Source organism: Anguilla anguilla, chromosome 15, assembly GCF_013347855.1.
Source record: "Anguilla anguilla isolate fAngAng1 chromosome 15, fAngAng1.pri, whole genome shotgun sequence".
NCBI classification, from domain to species: domain Eukaryota; kingdom Metazoa; phylum Chordata; class Actinopteri; order Anguilliformes; family Anguillidae; genus Anguilla; species Anguilla anguilla.
Window position 1 is genome coordinate 8,721,878 of NC_049215.1, and position 15,793 is coordinate 8,737,670.

At 39.7% G+C, this 15,793-nt stretch overlaps 1 protein-coding gene across 2 annotated transcripts; it reads right to left on the reverse strand.

The window, feature by feature from the left end:
• Positions 1-2,292: 2,292 nt before the first annotated feature.
• Positions 2,293-7,519, reverse strand: LOC118213785 (protein S100-B-like). 2 transcript variants are annotated; one of them, XM_035392945.1, is made up of 3 exons: positions 7,351-7,519; positions 3,681-3,825; positions 2,293-3,270 (listed from the first exon to the last, which is right to left on the reverse strand). In XM_035392945.1, exons 1-3 carry the CDS (start codon positions 7,398-7,400, stop codon positions 3,121-3,123), a joined length of 345 nt encoding a protein of 114 aa, XP_035248836.1. In that variant the 5' UTR covers positions 7,401-7,519; the 3' UTR covers positions 2,293-3,120. The 2 variants fall into 2 exon arrangements, with proteins under 2 accessions (XP_035248836.1, XP_035248837.1); XM_035392946.1 differs by having other exon boundaries at positions 3,681-3,826; positions 7,363-7,502.
• Positions 7,520-15,793: the final 8,274 nt, after the last annotated feature.

A 15,793-nucleotide genomic window follows, 5' to 3' on the forward strand; every position in this document is an offset into this window, starting at 1 on the left:
GTCGCATGCTGCAGCAAGGGTTTCTATGAAACTCTCGCTGGTTAAGAGATTATTTTCTATTTCTCTAGCTCTTTGGGCCATTCCCTGTGAAATTTGGTGCCCCTACTTGAAAGGTCCTAATACCAAGAAAATAAGGACCCCTTAATGAAGTCCGAATTATTGCCTCATTCAAATTTTAATTATTTAACGTTTTTGTTTGCTTATCCTTGATTGTACTATCAAATTTTACTGATGCTAATGTTAAACTTGTTTTTCTCACTCGGTAGCCCATGAAGAAAAAAAAAGAAATTATTCAAAAAATAAAAACGGCTGTCTTGTGTTATGCCTGATTATAAACTGAGTTATTTATATATTCAGAAATTGTATTTATATATTCAGGAATTGTACTTATATATTCAGAATTGAATTTATATATTCGGGAAAGATGGCTAGCGGCAGTGTGCCTGCCATGACAGTTCCACCAAACATAGGCTCTACCACTCTTTGAGAAACAAAAAAGAATTCATGTGTGTGAATACTTTGCCCTTGGTTATATAATCAAGACAACATTGTCAAAAACACGTTTGGAAACACTGTCATTGCTCATTTTAAACTGAAAGGGGAAACGCATCTAGCTAGCTAACTTAGCCAAGCACCTCAAACACCGACATCGCGAGTTATTCAGAGTTTAAGCAGCTCATCTGTACTCTTTGCGCGTTTTGGAGAAGTGCCTCAGGTTGTAAACAGGAGCAGGGAAACGTTCGCTTGGTTGACAGCCTTGGCGAAATAGCGTGCAGACCTCTTCCTCTGTAGTTTGGTGTGTGCTGGAGCTTGCCATTGAGCCATAACACGGTCTTCTGTCGCATGCTGCAGCAAGGGTTTCTATGAAACTCTCGCTGGTTAAGAGATTATTTTCTATTTCTCTAGCTCTTTGGGCCATTCCCTGTGAAATTTGGTGCCCCTACTTGAAAGGTCCTAATACCAAGAAAATAAGGACCCCTTAATGAAGTCCGAATTATTGCCTCATTCAAATTTTAATTATTTAACGTTTTTGTTTGCTTATCCTTGATTGTACTATCAAATTTTACTGATGCTAATGTTAAACTTGTTTTTCTCACTCAGTAGCCCATGAAGAAAAAAAAAAGAAATTATTCAAAAAATAAAAACGGCTGTCTTGTGTTATGCCTGATTATAAACTGAGTTATTTATATATTCAGAATTGTAATTTATATATTCAGAATTGAATTTATATATATATATTCAGAAATTGTATTTATATATTCAGAATTGTACAGTGCGCCTGCCATGACAGTTCCACCAAACATAGGCTCTACCACTCTTTGAGAAACAAAAAATAATAATTCATGTGTGTGAATACTTTGCCCTTGGTTATATAATCAAGACAACATTGTCAAAAACACGTTTGGAAACACTCATTGCTCATTTTAAACTGAAAGAGGAAACGCATCTAGCTAGCTAACTTAGCCAAGCACCTCAAACACCGACATCGCGAGTTATTCAGAGTTTAAGCAGCTCATCTGTACTCTTTGCGCGCTTTGGAGAAGTGCCTCAGGTTGTAAACAGGAGCAGGGAAACGTTCGCCTGGTTGAGAGCCTTGGCGAAATAGCATGCAGACCTCTTCCTCCGTAGTTTGGTGTGCGCTGGAACTTGGAATGTCATAAAATCAGTTAGTGAGCTATATGTTATGTTATGATTAGCAAATTACATTTTTTAGACAGCTAGCTTGTTAGCAAGCACATATTTGGATATTCAATGTTGAAACTGCAGATGCACGTTTATTTTAGTTGTTAATTGTAATTACAAAATGTATTGACGGACATCGCGACAAGCCTACTTAAGATATATCAGCTGATTTAAAAATATGTGGGTAGTTTTTATCAGCGATGAAAGAAAACAGCTCGGTAGTGAACTGAACACCATTACACAGGCGATCTGACAAGCAATATAAATCTTTATTAGAACAAGTACAGCACAAACAGCATGTCACAAAATAGTAACGGTAGTACAAAACTTAGTTCAGAGATATTTCACTCCTACATCCGGTTTTGGTCACCATCTTGTGAAATAGGCCTATTGAATGTAAACTAAGTGGAGTGGTATGTTGCAGTAAGAAGTTCCAGTGCAGTTGTACTGTATATCAGCGCTCATGGAATGCCTCTTGTCCAATCAAATTACTCGACTGGAACCAGCAATATGTATGTTTCTTAAGTATACATACATATGTATATATTATTGGATGGATGAGATGACATTTCATATAGTACATTGTTGTAATACAGACACAAGGCAGTATGCATTTTAATGGTGTATTTTATTCATTGGCATAATTACAAAGCAACACTTGCAAAGCATCATAACTGTTTTTCATACCAGCTGCCATTAAATAAAATTATAACATCACAGATCTTTGCTTGCCAGCTGGGTTGACAATCAAGTACATAACAACATACATTTTATAGAAAAGCTCATACTTTTTTTTTTCTCTGCTCATTGAGTAGTTGGTTATTACTGTTGCGTGTGGGTTTCTCCATGTGATGTCTATTTTGGACGTAATCATGTTTCAGTTTGAACACTATCTTTTTTTTTTCAGAGTACATAAGCTACAAGCTGAAATATCTGAATTCTACCCAGTATCATTGGCCTGCCATTGTCGTGCTGTTTCAGTAAGTCCACAGGTGGGGGATGTATGCAGTGTTTGTGTTTTCACTTCCCGGACACAGTACAGTGTGAGTGTGGTGCCTGAATATAGACAACTGATCAGCTACTAATCAGGACCTGGCTCAAATCAGTGCTCTGCCTGGGCCATCCGAGACCTCTGTACAGGGGAAAGAGATCTGATCTCCTCTGAACTATACTGAATATGAAATGTAAAACTCATTCCATCCCTTTAAGTAGAGGTTTGATAATTTGCCTGAATCCAGCAGGTTCTGTTGGTGTTCAGCTCTGTGTCTGATATGAAAGTGAAAGGGTCTGGCTGGGGCAGTCTAAATAGCTGAGCTGAGGCAAGCTACCATCAATTGACTGACACCACCATACTTGCTAACTCAGTATGTTGCAAAGCTTAATTTTTAAACTTGTTAAAGTAGGAAGTGTTTCGTTTCAATGCCTTTTAGCTGAGGCCTACTCGTCTTCATGGTGTTCAAAGAAGTCATGGCAGCAGATGATTACCATGGTGATGAAGGTCATGAACTCCTGGAAGTCGCACTCCGAATCTCCATCCGTGTCCAGGGTCTCCATCAGACTGTCCATCGTGGCCTGGTCTTTCACATGCTGATGGTGAAGCAGGAGAGTTTTTATTCAGAAAGACATAACTGTGGGAGGATATGAAGATATATAATCAGTATGATGATACCCCCTACTCTGCAGGGCACTCCCAATCAAGCATCATTCTTCTCATTTGTATCCTATCCTGATCTTCTAGCGCTTTCATGTTACACTTGTATGTTCAATCAGCACTTATTATTGCACTTGTATCGTTGTCTTGATGTTGTAGCTCTTTCATATCTTGTTGTCATGCCTCATTCTAGTTTGACTTGTCATTATTATCTGACCAGGCCCATGCTTACTGTGTGAACAGGACTTGTTCATGGCTATGGATAACTGTTGCATAATGACTATTGTACCTTATTGGACCTGTGTTTTGTAGTTAAATGTAATGTATCCATTGTTTCTTGCCTCACCCCTAAAAATGCTGACAGCTCATTGTTGATCAGGTCTTTCAGTTCACTCTTCTTCAGTTTGTTCTTGTCTCCTTCTTTCTCTGCATATTTGTGGAATACTTCAATTATGGTTTCCAGGGAATTCTCTAAATCAGTCATTTTTAACCTGCAATGCAAAGATGACAAATTAAAAGAACACCAATATTTCATATTAGGTGTGCCTGTGTGTAAGGAATACATCATGGAAACCTGGCATTTTCAGGATATATAAAACTGATTTATATCACACCTATTTACCATAAATGAATTAAACCTTTTTAAACCATTAACAGGAAAAACCGATTGCTCTGAATGTGTAAATCTTTCAAAAACATTCCGAAAGCAGGGGTTTATTTAAGCATCAGGGCTCAGTGGCCTACAGCTGAAGAACTGCAGCAGTGGAATCAACGTCTGTCCTAAAATATTTAGCAAGCAGCTTCAGCCTTTTCATGTAGCCCCCAACTTGAATAGTGTCTGAGTGCGACCTTGAAACTAGAGATCATGTTCCACTCTTAGTAAGATAGGTAAGTTAGCAAGCTCATCCACCTTTGCTCCTTTGTTAACCTAAGGCCTTAACACCTCCAAAAACCTAGATTTAGCTAACATTAGGTAAATATATGCAGTAATGTCTGTCACTAGTTCCCCTGTTGTAATTCATACGAACAATCAACAATTTAACAATCATTAAAGTTCTGAGTTCAGTACTGGTTGTTAAAATATTAGAGCATAAAGACCTCTCATTCACTCTTGTTTGCATTAATAATAGGTAGTATTACTAGTGTCAGGATGCGTGGGGGGTTTGGACCCAAACGCAGAGGGGGAAAAATGCAAAACTCCAAATGATAAGAACAAAAGATTTTACTTAAACAAGGGAACAAAAGGGAACCAAAAGCCTCGCAGGGCAACTCTCAACAAACGGAGGAAAACTTCAAAACAACACAGGAACAAAGAAAAATTCAGAAAATCCAAAAACACAAGGAAACCAGAACATGGGCAGGAACACATGGAGCAGGTACGAGTAGAGGCTTATGCACAAACACAACCAGACATAACCAAGGATCCAGCACCTGAGTCAAGGAAGAGGGAAACTTAAATAGAACAGACACTGATGAGACACAGGAGGGCACCATGAACGATCAGGCCACAGAGAGGGAAGGGAAAACAAGACAACCAAGAACCAATAATGGGACAATTGAAAACAATCATACAATTACACAGGGGGAGCAGGACACAAAACAGAAGTGCCGCCATCTGGCGGCCTAACAGGGAAAACACAGACAGGAACACAGAACCATGACAACTAGAGCCATGTGTACTGCCCTAAGTACTACCTTGATGTGGTAAACAAGAGCTCTCATGTAACACCCAACTTGGTCTCAGTGCACTGGCTTCCAGTTTCTAATAATGGATTTTAATATTTCATTTATCACTTAAACCAAGGCTTTTAATCAATGAAAACCATTCAGCCCTCTGCACTTCATTAGATCCTCAACGGATGATATACTCACCGTCCAAGCCATGAATTTTCAAAACAAATTGGACATCCCCATGTGTAGCACACACACTACCTTAACTACTGTTGTAGTCTTATCCTAATTTATTTTTTTATCTTTGTGACCAACATTTTTTTTCTATTAACACTTTAATGATTAAGCAATGTCAGTTAAACAAGTTACACATGACGTAAACACCTCCAAATGTACAGGATACTAAAGAATACATAGGCACCTTGACCAAAGGAGACTGAATCCAGGGTGCACTTTTCTCTCCAGCAGGTGTTCTTCCATTATGCAGAAAGTGTCACACAACTGAACTGAGTTACCTGGTTATGTCACCTGAGGGCATAAGTGGTATTCCAAAGCGTTCCTCAGGTACTATACTGGAATCATCTCTGATTCCCTTTTAAAAGCCACCTGCGTGTGCACCTTGGTGGAATTAGCAAGACTGCAAAAAGCCAGATTTACCTCTGATGACACAGACCAGCTCATGTCTTTATTGGATAGGCATTGGCATCCATCCCTCCAGGGGGCTGGGAAACTGTAGGAGTTAGCCTAAATAAAGGACCCATGGCTTTATCCATGATAATTTTAAAATGCATGGGTAACTTCCATCGCAAACCACCTGGACGTTTACGGAGTGGGCTTCCTTACTGTTCACATAAATACGAGCGTTCTCTGCTGAGGAGTGAAGTTGCGCGCACGTGCACGCAAAGTCACCGAGAACCCCCATCAAGCCAAAGTTGGCCACACTGTCTTACCTGTTCTTGGCTGGCAGGTGTTATGGGGAACTGAATGTATTCATTGGCATGTCGGACTAGGCATGAGGTAACTGGATATATTGCCGAACTTATGGCAGATTGGGGGTATGCCTCCAATTGAACTTAAGGGTGAACCACCCTCTGACAAAAAAGTGTAGTGCAACCCTGACTTTCACAACAATGGGGAGGGCCTAGGAACAGCAGCCATCCTAGGCCCTGAGATGACAGATGTGTGTTACAGCCTGTCAGGATAAGCAGAATTTATGGCAGCCATTCCCCATCGTTGACGGACAGGTATGTGGTCCTTGGACGATGGACTGCCTTCGTTGTCCAATCAGGTATCCCATGGGACCAACTCAATGAGCGAAGGCACCAATATTTAACACTGAAAAGTTAAAACAAATTATATTTTGTTCGAGTTCGGTGTATGGTAATGTTGTGGCACAAAGATTGTTTAACTCTCAAAGAAACAAAGGGGTGTTAAACAAATTCCTTGGTCTTTCTTGGCCTACCAGGCCCTTTGTGATTACTGAGCTCAACAGTGCTCTTTTTCTTATGTTCCAAACAGTTGATTTTGTTAAGCCAAAAGTTTGACCTATGTCACTGACTTTTATTTTCTTCTTATTTCTCAAACTCATTGGCACAACTCTGGTCCTTGTGTTGGCAAACATAAATAACAGACTCTAAATGTAAATGCAGAAGCCTAGAATTGAGACTAGACACCGATAACTGTCATACCTGCAGTAAGGAAGCCATTGGAAACACCTGATCAATCAAACACCTGTGAAGCCATTTGTCCCAAACATTATGGTGCACTGAAGTGGGGGCTACATATAAAAAGTGCTGTAATATTAACATGGTGAAACCAAAATGTATTTTAAAAAATAGTCTTTAATAAAAGCTGGACTTAAACCACATTGTTTTATTACAAATTGTGTGTGTTACTCAACATTGCAAAACTATCATTTAAAGCTTGCTAAATAGGCATTTGAAGCACCACCCTGAGTATGATATGCACAGCTATCATGTGATCACAAATTTCACTTGGCAAATTGTCCATGAACCCCAATTCATTGGAATTCTCCACTGGCCCATACAATACCGTTCCTTGAAATGTGTTCCACATTTAAATAAGTGGCACATTGTTTACAATTAACACACTGTTAACAACTGATCACCAAAACAGGAAAGATATTATATCTCTTATCTCATTTGTTATCATTTATAAATGGATATGCATGTTTTATTACATCCGAATAACAGGGTGAATAACCTGTTAATAAATGTCATTAATATATAATCAAACTCATTCTAAACAAGCTGTAGCAAAAACATAAAACAATGCACTCAAGACAGAGATAATGTACTGAAGTAGAGAGGAGAGAGTTTTCTTACCGCTGCGGAGAAGCTGCGAGGATGCTTATTTCCAGGACAGGCACTGACATGGAGGAACAGCAGGCGAGGGGGGTTTATATGGAGATGGCTGGGAGCAGCCTCCGGGACATCAGCCAGGCTCACTGACCAATGGAGCGGTCAGCAGCTGTGTGGCCGGACTGAGGCGACACCGCGCTGCTCACTGCGCTGGTCAGATGGCTGCTGGAGCGTGAACCCTGCTCTGTTATCGGGGGGCTCACGTGCACCCCTTCTTTGTATTCCCTGAAGTGGTGCGACGTTACAGCCTTACTTTCTGAAAAAGTGTTTCATTGGGTTTGCATCAGTTTTGTTTCACCTATCTTTTTTTATTTTTATTTTTATTTTTTTTTGGGTCTTCTCAATTGAACGTTTTTAGGTTCATTTGAATGAATTTGAATCGGGTGAAAATTTTAGGTTCATTTAAACAAACTTGAAACATTTCAGTTGAGACAACCTAAAAAATATAGGTGTAAAAAAAATTGAAGTGAAATTTTAGGTTTATCCATAGGGCAGAACAGGTGGTTATGTGCATGGTTTTTAAAACACAAAAGGTGAATACAATTTTTCCTGTTACATAGCTTCATAGTTTAGTGACGTGCTAAGTGAAGTGCATGATGGCTTGGTATATAACGCATATGCCATATAATCAAATATGTGATTATATTTCATGTACAGAACATTTTAGATGACAGATTACTATTTACATTAATGATTTGTTTCTGGATGTACAGTTTACTAGCCTTATATTTATTACCATTCCCAAAGAGGACCCATCTTCTCCTGTCAAGGACTCCCCAAATCGTGATTTACTCAGTGAAATCAATAAGATGATGTCTGCCCTCCACTGTCTTACCGTTTGTTCTGTTTACTTTGTTTCTGATTGTTGAACATGTCATCGTATAATCAGGGGTTTTCATCTTTCATTCTTTCATTAGTATTGTCATGGAGATGCTGGTTGTCATGGTTCACACAAAAGGTTTGTTGTCAAGCACTGGAAAACAAAGACCGAGGAAGAGAGGATGTGGGTGGTGGTGCATGTTAATGGACAAGCCTTTATCATAGCTAGAGTTGGCCAGACGTGTATCCTCAGTGTCTTATGACTATAAATTGGAGAAAAGTTTGTTTAATGCTTTGATCTGAAGTGCCTCTGTCAATGGGTCACTATAGATGGGGGACTGAAAAAACTGCACGCTTCATTTAAACAGGGCTAACCCCAGTTTAATGGTTTTTTATTAAACTTAAATGATTCAGTGTTAAGATGTGAATACATGTAGGTTACTACATAATGCACTCATTCCGTCCCCGTCCCCTTCTTTTGGCTAGGTTAAAGCCAGCCTCATCAATATAAATATAAACGTGCTGAATTGCAGCGGCATCCAGCTCCAAGACTCTGAAACAGACAACAAGACAATATGAGAAATAGACCTCGAGCAGTCAATATGGTGAAGCACAATACACTGGATTACAGTACTATAATGTGTCTATACAGTGCTGATATGATCGTAAATTCACAGTATAGTACTTACTTGCACATATTCATAGCCCTGTTCTTTAACCCTCTCTGAGTTTCGTTCAAATGGCACCCTGTAGACCTGTTTCATCCGGATTTGGTTGCGCTGTAATACACGGTCCAATGTAGACCTAACCTGGTGAATGTTATTGAATATTGAGTTGTTTGCAATTATGTGATTCTGGATTTCTCAGAGTCTAATGGTATTGTTTGCCAGCACCATGTTCACAATAGCGGTCTCCTGTTCTGGTGTGAACAGCCGGTATCTTCCACCATGGCCTGGTCATCTCTCAGTTCTGCAGAAGATCCAAAAATATGATACGATTGGTTACAGTAAGCTAAAATAATTTATTTTTTTCAATATGAAGTGACATTACTGTAACATTGGTCAACAATCACTGAGTAACATAGGCCTACTGATATGTCGGACTGCAGTATACTACAGTACACATACATAAAGAGCAGTAGTATAGTGTAGATAGTAGGTAACTTACCGGTTCTCATTTCTGAATGTACAGATGATAGATGCAACCGTGTAGCGGTTCAGGTTGGGCTGAACTCTCTGCCCAGCCTCCCTCATACTCAATCCATGGTTGAGCACATGGTCAACCAATATGGCCCTGACCTGAGACAACTTTCCTTCCTCGTCCTCATCCTCCTCTTCCTCCTCTTGCTCTCACTCCTTGACCTCTAGCTCTTGCTTCACCATGACCTCCATTTTCCTCCAAAACAGGAGAGCTCAGCTGTGGCCTTTTTATAGTGCTTGAATCCAGCTTCATTATTGAAAATGAACCCATGAGGCTGTGCAGCTGCATCAAAGTCCAGGACTCTCTGCAACAGAAAATGCATACACTGTACCGTGAATATGGTGTAACTCAAAACACAGGACTACAATGTCTACATTTTCACAAGGATGGGGGTGGAGGTGGGGGGTGGGTTGGGTCAGACACATTCAGTCAAAACTACAAGCGACAGGCAAGGCAGGTGTCCTCACAGTATTACCCCCCAATACTGTAGACTTAACAGCTGCACCCGTTGGAGTTTATACAGGTGCAAGGCCTTTATCATGAGGATATGCTTGCCACCCACCTCATGCTGTTATTGTAGAAAGCACAGATTTTGTTTGCGGTTGTAAAAATGCAGAAGCACAAGGACTGACTGTTACTTTCTGAAACAAAAGAAAATGGGATGTGTTGTGATACTTGCTACAGTTACGGTGAATGGGAGTGTTTCTTCACTGACGGAGAAGAACGGAGGCTTTGTTGGAGACGGTGCTGGTGAGCCTGTGTCTGGCGGTCTTTGTGTCAGACATATGATGTGCCTACGCCTGAGATGCTGGCAAGCCCCAGTGGCTCAAACAGACGGGCCACTATCAAGCACAGCCAATCACGTGCTTTCATTGACTGCTCTCGTTTGGACGGAGAGAATAATATATTTATATTTAAACACATCAGAATAAAACACAATGTTTAAGTTATAGCTGTATTGTGATCCTAAAAAGTAATTGCGACAGGCAAAAGTAGAAAAAGAAATGAGAAAAAAAAAACTGGATTAAAGGATATAAGCAGCTATTCTGTGAGTCTTAAAGACCCCCTTCACTCAAATGTGTTTTTTCTGTAATCGTTAACTCCTCTTGGAAGAATGACTACTAGTATACAGATTGATTTTTGAGCTGAACTTTTTTACATTTTTCCACTGAAGACGAAGAGCTTCTCCATGCTTCCCTGAAATCTGGAAACGTACACGTACAAGCAAAATTTGTGATGTCACATATGTCGAACCTATCATGGTCCACTATGCAAAGATATGCACTAGAGAGGTGTGGTAAATTGAAACCTTAACACGCAGAAAGCTAACAGTGACGTTGTGACAGTTGGTGTGTTGACTGCAGTTTTAGGATGCAATCCTGATGTTGGAACCTTGTTCCACTCGTTACCAAAGGAGCCCATTCTAAAACAAAAATGGGATGAATGACCTGACAGCATAGAGAGAATCTGTGTTTGTAGCGCACATTTTACGGATGTCTGCTTTCTGAACCCCATTCATATATTCCCTCATTCTCAATGAGGGTAAAGGTCTGGAGATGCTATTTTTGGTAGTTTATTGAACTTTTTTGGCAGAGAAACCATATTAAACACATTATTCAATAAAGAATATTTAATGTTGTAAAAGAAATCTGGAGGGGTACTTTAAGGTTGGTTTTAAAAGAGGACGCTGGCTCAGCTGTTCTAATATTCAAAGGAAGATTGTTCCAGAGCCTAGGAGATGCAACTGCAGGGTGTGGTCCCCCTTCAACCTCAGCATAAAACGGGTGCACAACTCCAGTCCTGGAGGGTCAGTCTGCGTGCTGGTTTTTGTTCCATCCAATTGCCTCAGCTTTAGTTATCTGACAGCTCTAAAACCTACACTTGTTCACTCGTGTAATTGAGCACAGTAAAACCTTTCGGATGCACTCGCAATCTGTGGCTGTCATACAAATGTCAACACAAGATACGATTCTGCTAATTAAATAATTTAGGGCAGAAGTTGGTGCAAAATCCTGAAATGGAATGGCCCGTGTTGTGCACCCCTGGCATAAACCCTGGAACAACAAACCTTGATCTTTCCTATCACCGAGAGGACAACTGGCTTGGTTAGGTGACAAAAACTTAGTTATATGCAGTGCCCACCAAGAGTATGGGAACAGAGGAGTGAAATTAACTATTTTTGCTACATACTAAATGCATTCAGATTTGAGATCAAAAAGTGAATATGTGGAAAAAGTACAATCAGTTTTTATTCCATGGTATTTACATGTATAATTTTTACCATTTTACAGAAAAGGCTGTTTTTGTGTTGAGTTCCCCATGATCAGCTGTGCAAAACTAAGTTAATAGATGAACTTAAAAGTGAATCAAAACAATAAAGTCTAATATTTGGTTGCCTTGTCCTTAAATGCAATATCTGCCTCAAGTCTACAACCCACTGACGTCACCAATCTGTCGCAGTACTGCCTTCTCACCACCAGAGGCCGCTCGCTCCCTGTCCCAAGTGTTCCCCGTCATGTGTTTCCCCTATTTAGTCCTCAGTATTGTATTAGCGTCTCGCCTCATTTTGCGCGTGTCTGTTCATTAGTTTATCGTTACCGCCTGTCTTGCTGTGTATTTAAGTTGCTTGTTCAGCCTTAGTCTCTGCTTGCTCTTTGTGTTTCTCTAGCACTGTTTGCCTGCCGCTTGGATAGTTCTCCAGTCTCCAGTGTTCGGATTGAAATTTAAAGGTCTCAAACTTTTGACACTTGATTAAGACTGAAGAGGACCTGGAGTAGCACTGAACTGATTTGGGTGAAGTTTTACTGTAGCATTTTCAAATGATCCCACTTAAAAAGTGTCCATGTAATCATTACAGGTTTATTGGGGGGGGGGGGGGGGAAGAGAGAAATCTGATTGGAATTTCTCGCTAGATTATAAAGGTCTCAGATGTTTGACACTTGTTCATGACCGAAGAGGTCTGGGATTACCCCCCCCCCCCCCCATTTGGGTGAAATTTTACTGTAGCATTTCCAAATAATCACACTCAAAACTATGTAATCCAGTACACGTTTACTGAGCAAAACTAAGTTTTTTTGCAAAACTTAAAGTTTAAACAAAATTGACACTTTTTCATGACAGTCCAGATCCGTATGTGTGTAGAAACGTCTATGATTTATTTGAAATTAGTGCAGGAATTTGAATTATCCTACACCAAACTTATTTAAGCCTGTGTAATAAAAAAAGTATGTTGAAGGAAATTATAATATAAAGGAGTACAAATAAAACCTACAAACACAACACACCTACAAATGGGAAGCTTTAACTTTGAACTTTCTTTCATCCATCTTTTTAAGAAATGTCTCAAAAGAATGTGTTTTGAGAATGTGCTGGGCTTTCAAATTCTGGACAGAGCAGCTCCTCCTGGTCCTCTGTATCGTCCCACTGAACACATCTTGATCGTATATTCAGTGCCTCAGCCTGGTCTTCTTTGGTCATTGAAAGCCTTGGCGGTGCCACAACCTTTTCCTCTAAGAGAGACTAATTTTCCTGGCGCCACTGCCAGGCAAGCAAACTGTCACTCATCACTCTTGCCAAAAGGCATATGTAACATTTGTGCAGAGATACAATTTCCATACAGGACCAGGGGAGAGTACTGTATCTTTGTAAGCTGAATACTGTTCATATCCTCATATTACTGTGTGCTCTATTACTCATTTTAGACAGTATACATGAACTGAGCACTGAGTGTTTCCTACCGTCCATTACTTGTGTCTTTGGCTTTGTAAATCTTCTGACCAAACTTTACAAATTGAGTGGTCAGGGTGGGGACCGACACTTATTTTGGAGTAATCAATTGTGATTTATATGAGTGTCATCTGTAATTGCTTAGAATCTGCCTGCTTTGATGGTTCAGAAGATGGTGACAATACGCTAATTGGATTTGCAGAACATGTTAATAAATTAACTGTGTATCTCCTCTTACATCCTGTACATCAGTTACCCAGGATGCACCATTGTCCTCAGTTATCTCTGTTCTCCTCATGTCTTGAGTCATCCTAATTTATAGCAGAAAATGTGAACATGATGGATTTAACAATTTAATGGGAGCAGTCGCACAGCAAAAAATTACTGGACAAAAATGACTTGCTGTTGATGAATTATTAAGGAAAATGGGGGAGGGGGTGGGGCATGATAGTTTGTTAGTGTGAAGACAATACATAATTCAAATTTACATTTAATGTTTGATTATCATAATTCACAATTAGGCAATGATAGTGGGGAAATAATCTTTTCTCAGCAAAATATGTGGGTTCAGCTCAATCAGGCCCATCACCATCATGCATTGAAACAAGCTAACTCCATATTCCATGTGATTTTAAACGCTCATCTTCAATAGAACCACATGCCCCAGTCTGCATTTAATTAGAAAAAGCCATTTTGAGTTACCCCCTCATGGGTTCCAATCCACATGGCTAAAAACTGAAACCTTCTGGAATCATATTCAGAGGACAACTTAAGGTCAGGATTTAATGGCATTTAAATAAGATGGAAATCGATAAAGCTGTGCTCTGCTGGGGTTCCTTGGAAAAGGCACAAAATATTATCCAAATATCATTACCACTATGATTTTTTGAAAGAAGTTTTTTTTTTAGATTTGCTGTAAATAAAATTCTGCTCAAAATAACCCATGTGTAAACTGGCATAATTTGGAGTGAAAGCAGAGCCCATAAATTTCATTTCCCCTGATCTGTAAAAAGTAATCTTTATCAAAGAGAAATTAAGTCTCAACACCAATGTACAAATACATTCTCAAGGTCAAAATCTGAGAACTAATTCAAGAAGAAGACTCATGGATTATGTCGAGTCAATTTCAAAGGACCGATTTCTTGTGTCTCAGTGTGTGGATGCAAAAAGGGGTGTGTTTGCAGTTGAAAAGTCTTTTTATGGTCCATCCACTCCTGTGCATGTTATAAAAAACACATGGTCACACACACACAGGACAGGTCAATTGTGAACTTGACCCATGTAATTTAAATGGTAACTTAGCAAATAGAAGTGGGCTTCTTCCTTTTGAATGTGACCACATCTGGTCATTGTGCCTTTGCCCTCATGCCAGTAATGCTAAAGTAACTCTTACACAAGTACTTGAAATCATGGTGGAAACCCATTGGTTTGGTGTGCAGCGCAAGAATGAGCTTTCAAGGAAATCTCGATAAACATTAATCGGGGCCGTGCGTGGAAGCCTGAATCACCGGCAGAGTTTTGATTTCCTGTTCTCCGAATCCTGGAGGGATAGTGTCTGGCCAGTTACCACTCTCTGTAACTTTAATGTTGCTGATCAAAGCACTATAGTTGGACTCCGATTGTGCTTGATTTGCTCAGCTTTAAAGAGAAGTGGTAAACATCCGATGCTGCAGATTATTTACCAGACTTGCAAAAATGTCTTTCAATAGCTGTCAAATCGTTATCCTGGGTGTAGGCCTATCTGTGGGGTTAACATGAATGAAAAACCCTATAAAATCATTCATAACACAATTTATTAGTCGAGGGATATAGGCCTAATATAATTTATTCTTTTTATTTGGTGCATTGACAATGTGTTGATCATTTTAAAACGAGAATTTTTTTTTACTATTGAAAATAAGTGCTCCAGTGTGGTCTTACAGCACTACACCCCTGGTGACATAACGAAATGCGATACTTTTTCTCGTTGAAAATACGTCATTTTTGACACTTGTCGCAAGGGTCGTGCGACTAAGTATAAATTAGGCTTAAGTGTCCTACTCAACCTGAAGCCACCCTTTGATCTTTCCATATTCCTTTAAAATACATGCTTAGTGAACATAGCCTCAATTAAAAATCGAAATTCAAATTTTGTCACATTACCATCATCGTTCAATTTCTCCTTTGAGCCGTAGATCACATGTGCTTTTGGAAGCACATCACGCGCAAGGATGCGCAAGGAACGCAACCGATTTAAGGTGGACCGGCAATTTCGAATCCGGAGTTGCGAAACGAGGCAGCTTCAACGTCATGCTGGCTTCTTGCCAGCATGCATCAGTTTTGTGCTTGAAACAAAAATACAAAGACAATTTAAGTGACCCGCTGAGCTGCTATGTTATCCAGGCCATTTTTAGCGAGTATTATTAGTGAGCAAGTCCTGAGATGTCCATTGGAATCATCATGTCATAGTAAAGTAGTTCACAAAAAATATTGTTTAAACATTTTTTTGCATTGTTTGTTATTGTTTTATATGGACATTTTCCAGCAGCATCACAGTCCACATAGAACACTGCGCAGATGTCTTCACACACCTAATGCTGAAGTTACCTGTGACATATCGATTCCGAATCAGCTGAGTATTCTATACTATTATGAAGTGGGTCGCACTTACATACTGGAGATG

What these genes read in the sequence shown, in the direction of transcription:
- LOC118213785 (XM_035392945.1), bottom strand. Translation starts at nt 7,400, where the DNA reads ATGTCAGTGCCTGTCCTGGAAATAAGCATCCTCGCAGCTTCTCCGCAG. An exon ending in CTCGCAGCTTCTCCGCAGCG is followed by an intron (nt 3,826 to 7,350) that starts GTAAGAAAACTC and finishes TTTGCATTGCAG; the next exon opens with GTTAAAAATGACTGATTTAG. An exon ending in AGCTGTCAGCATTTTTAGGG is followed by an intron (nt 3,271 to 3,680) that starts GTGAGGCAAGAA and finishes CTTCACCATCAG; the next exon opens with CATGTGAAAGACCAGGCCAC.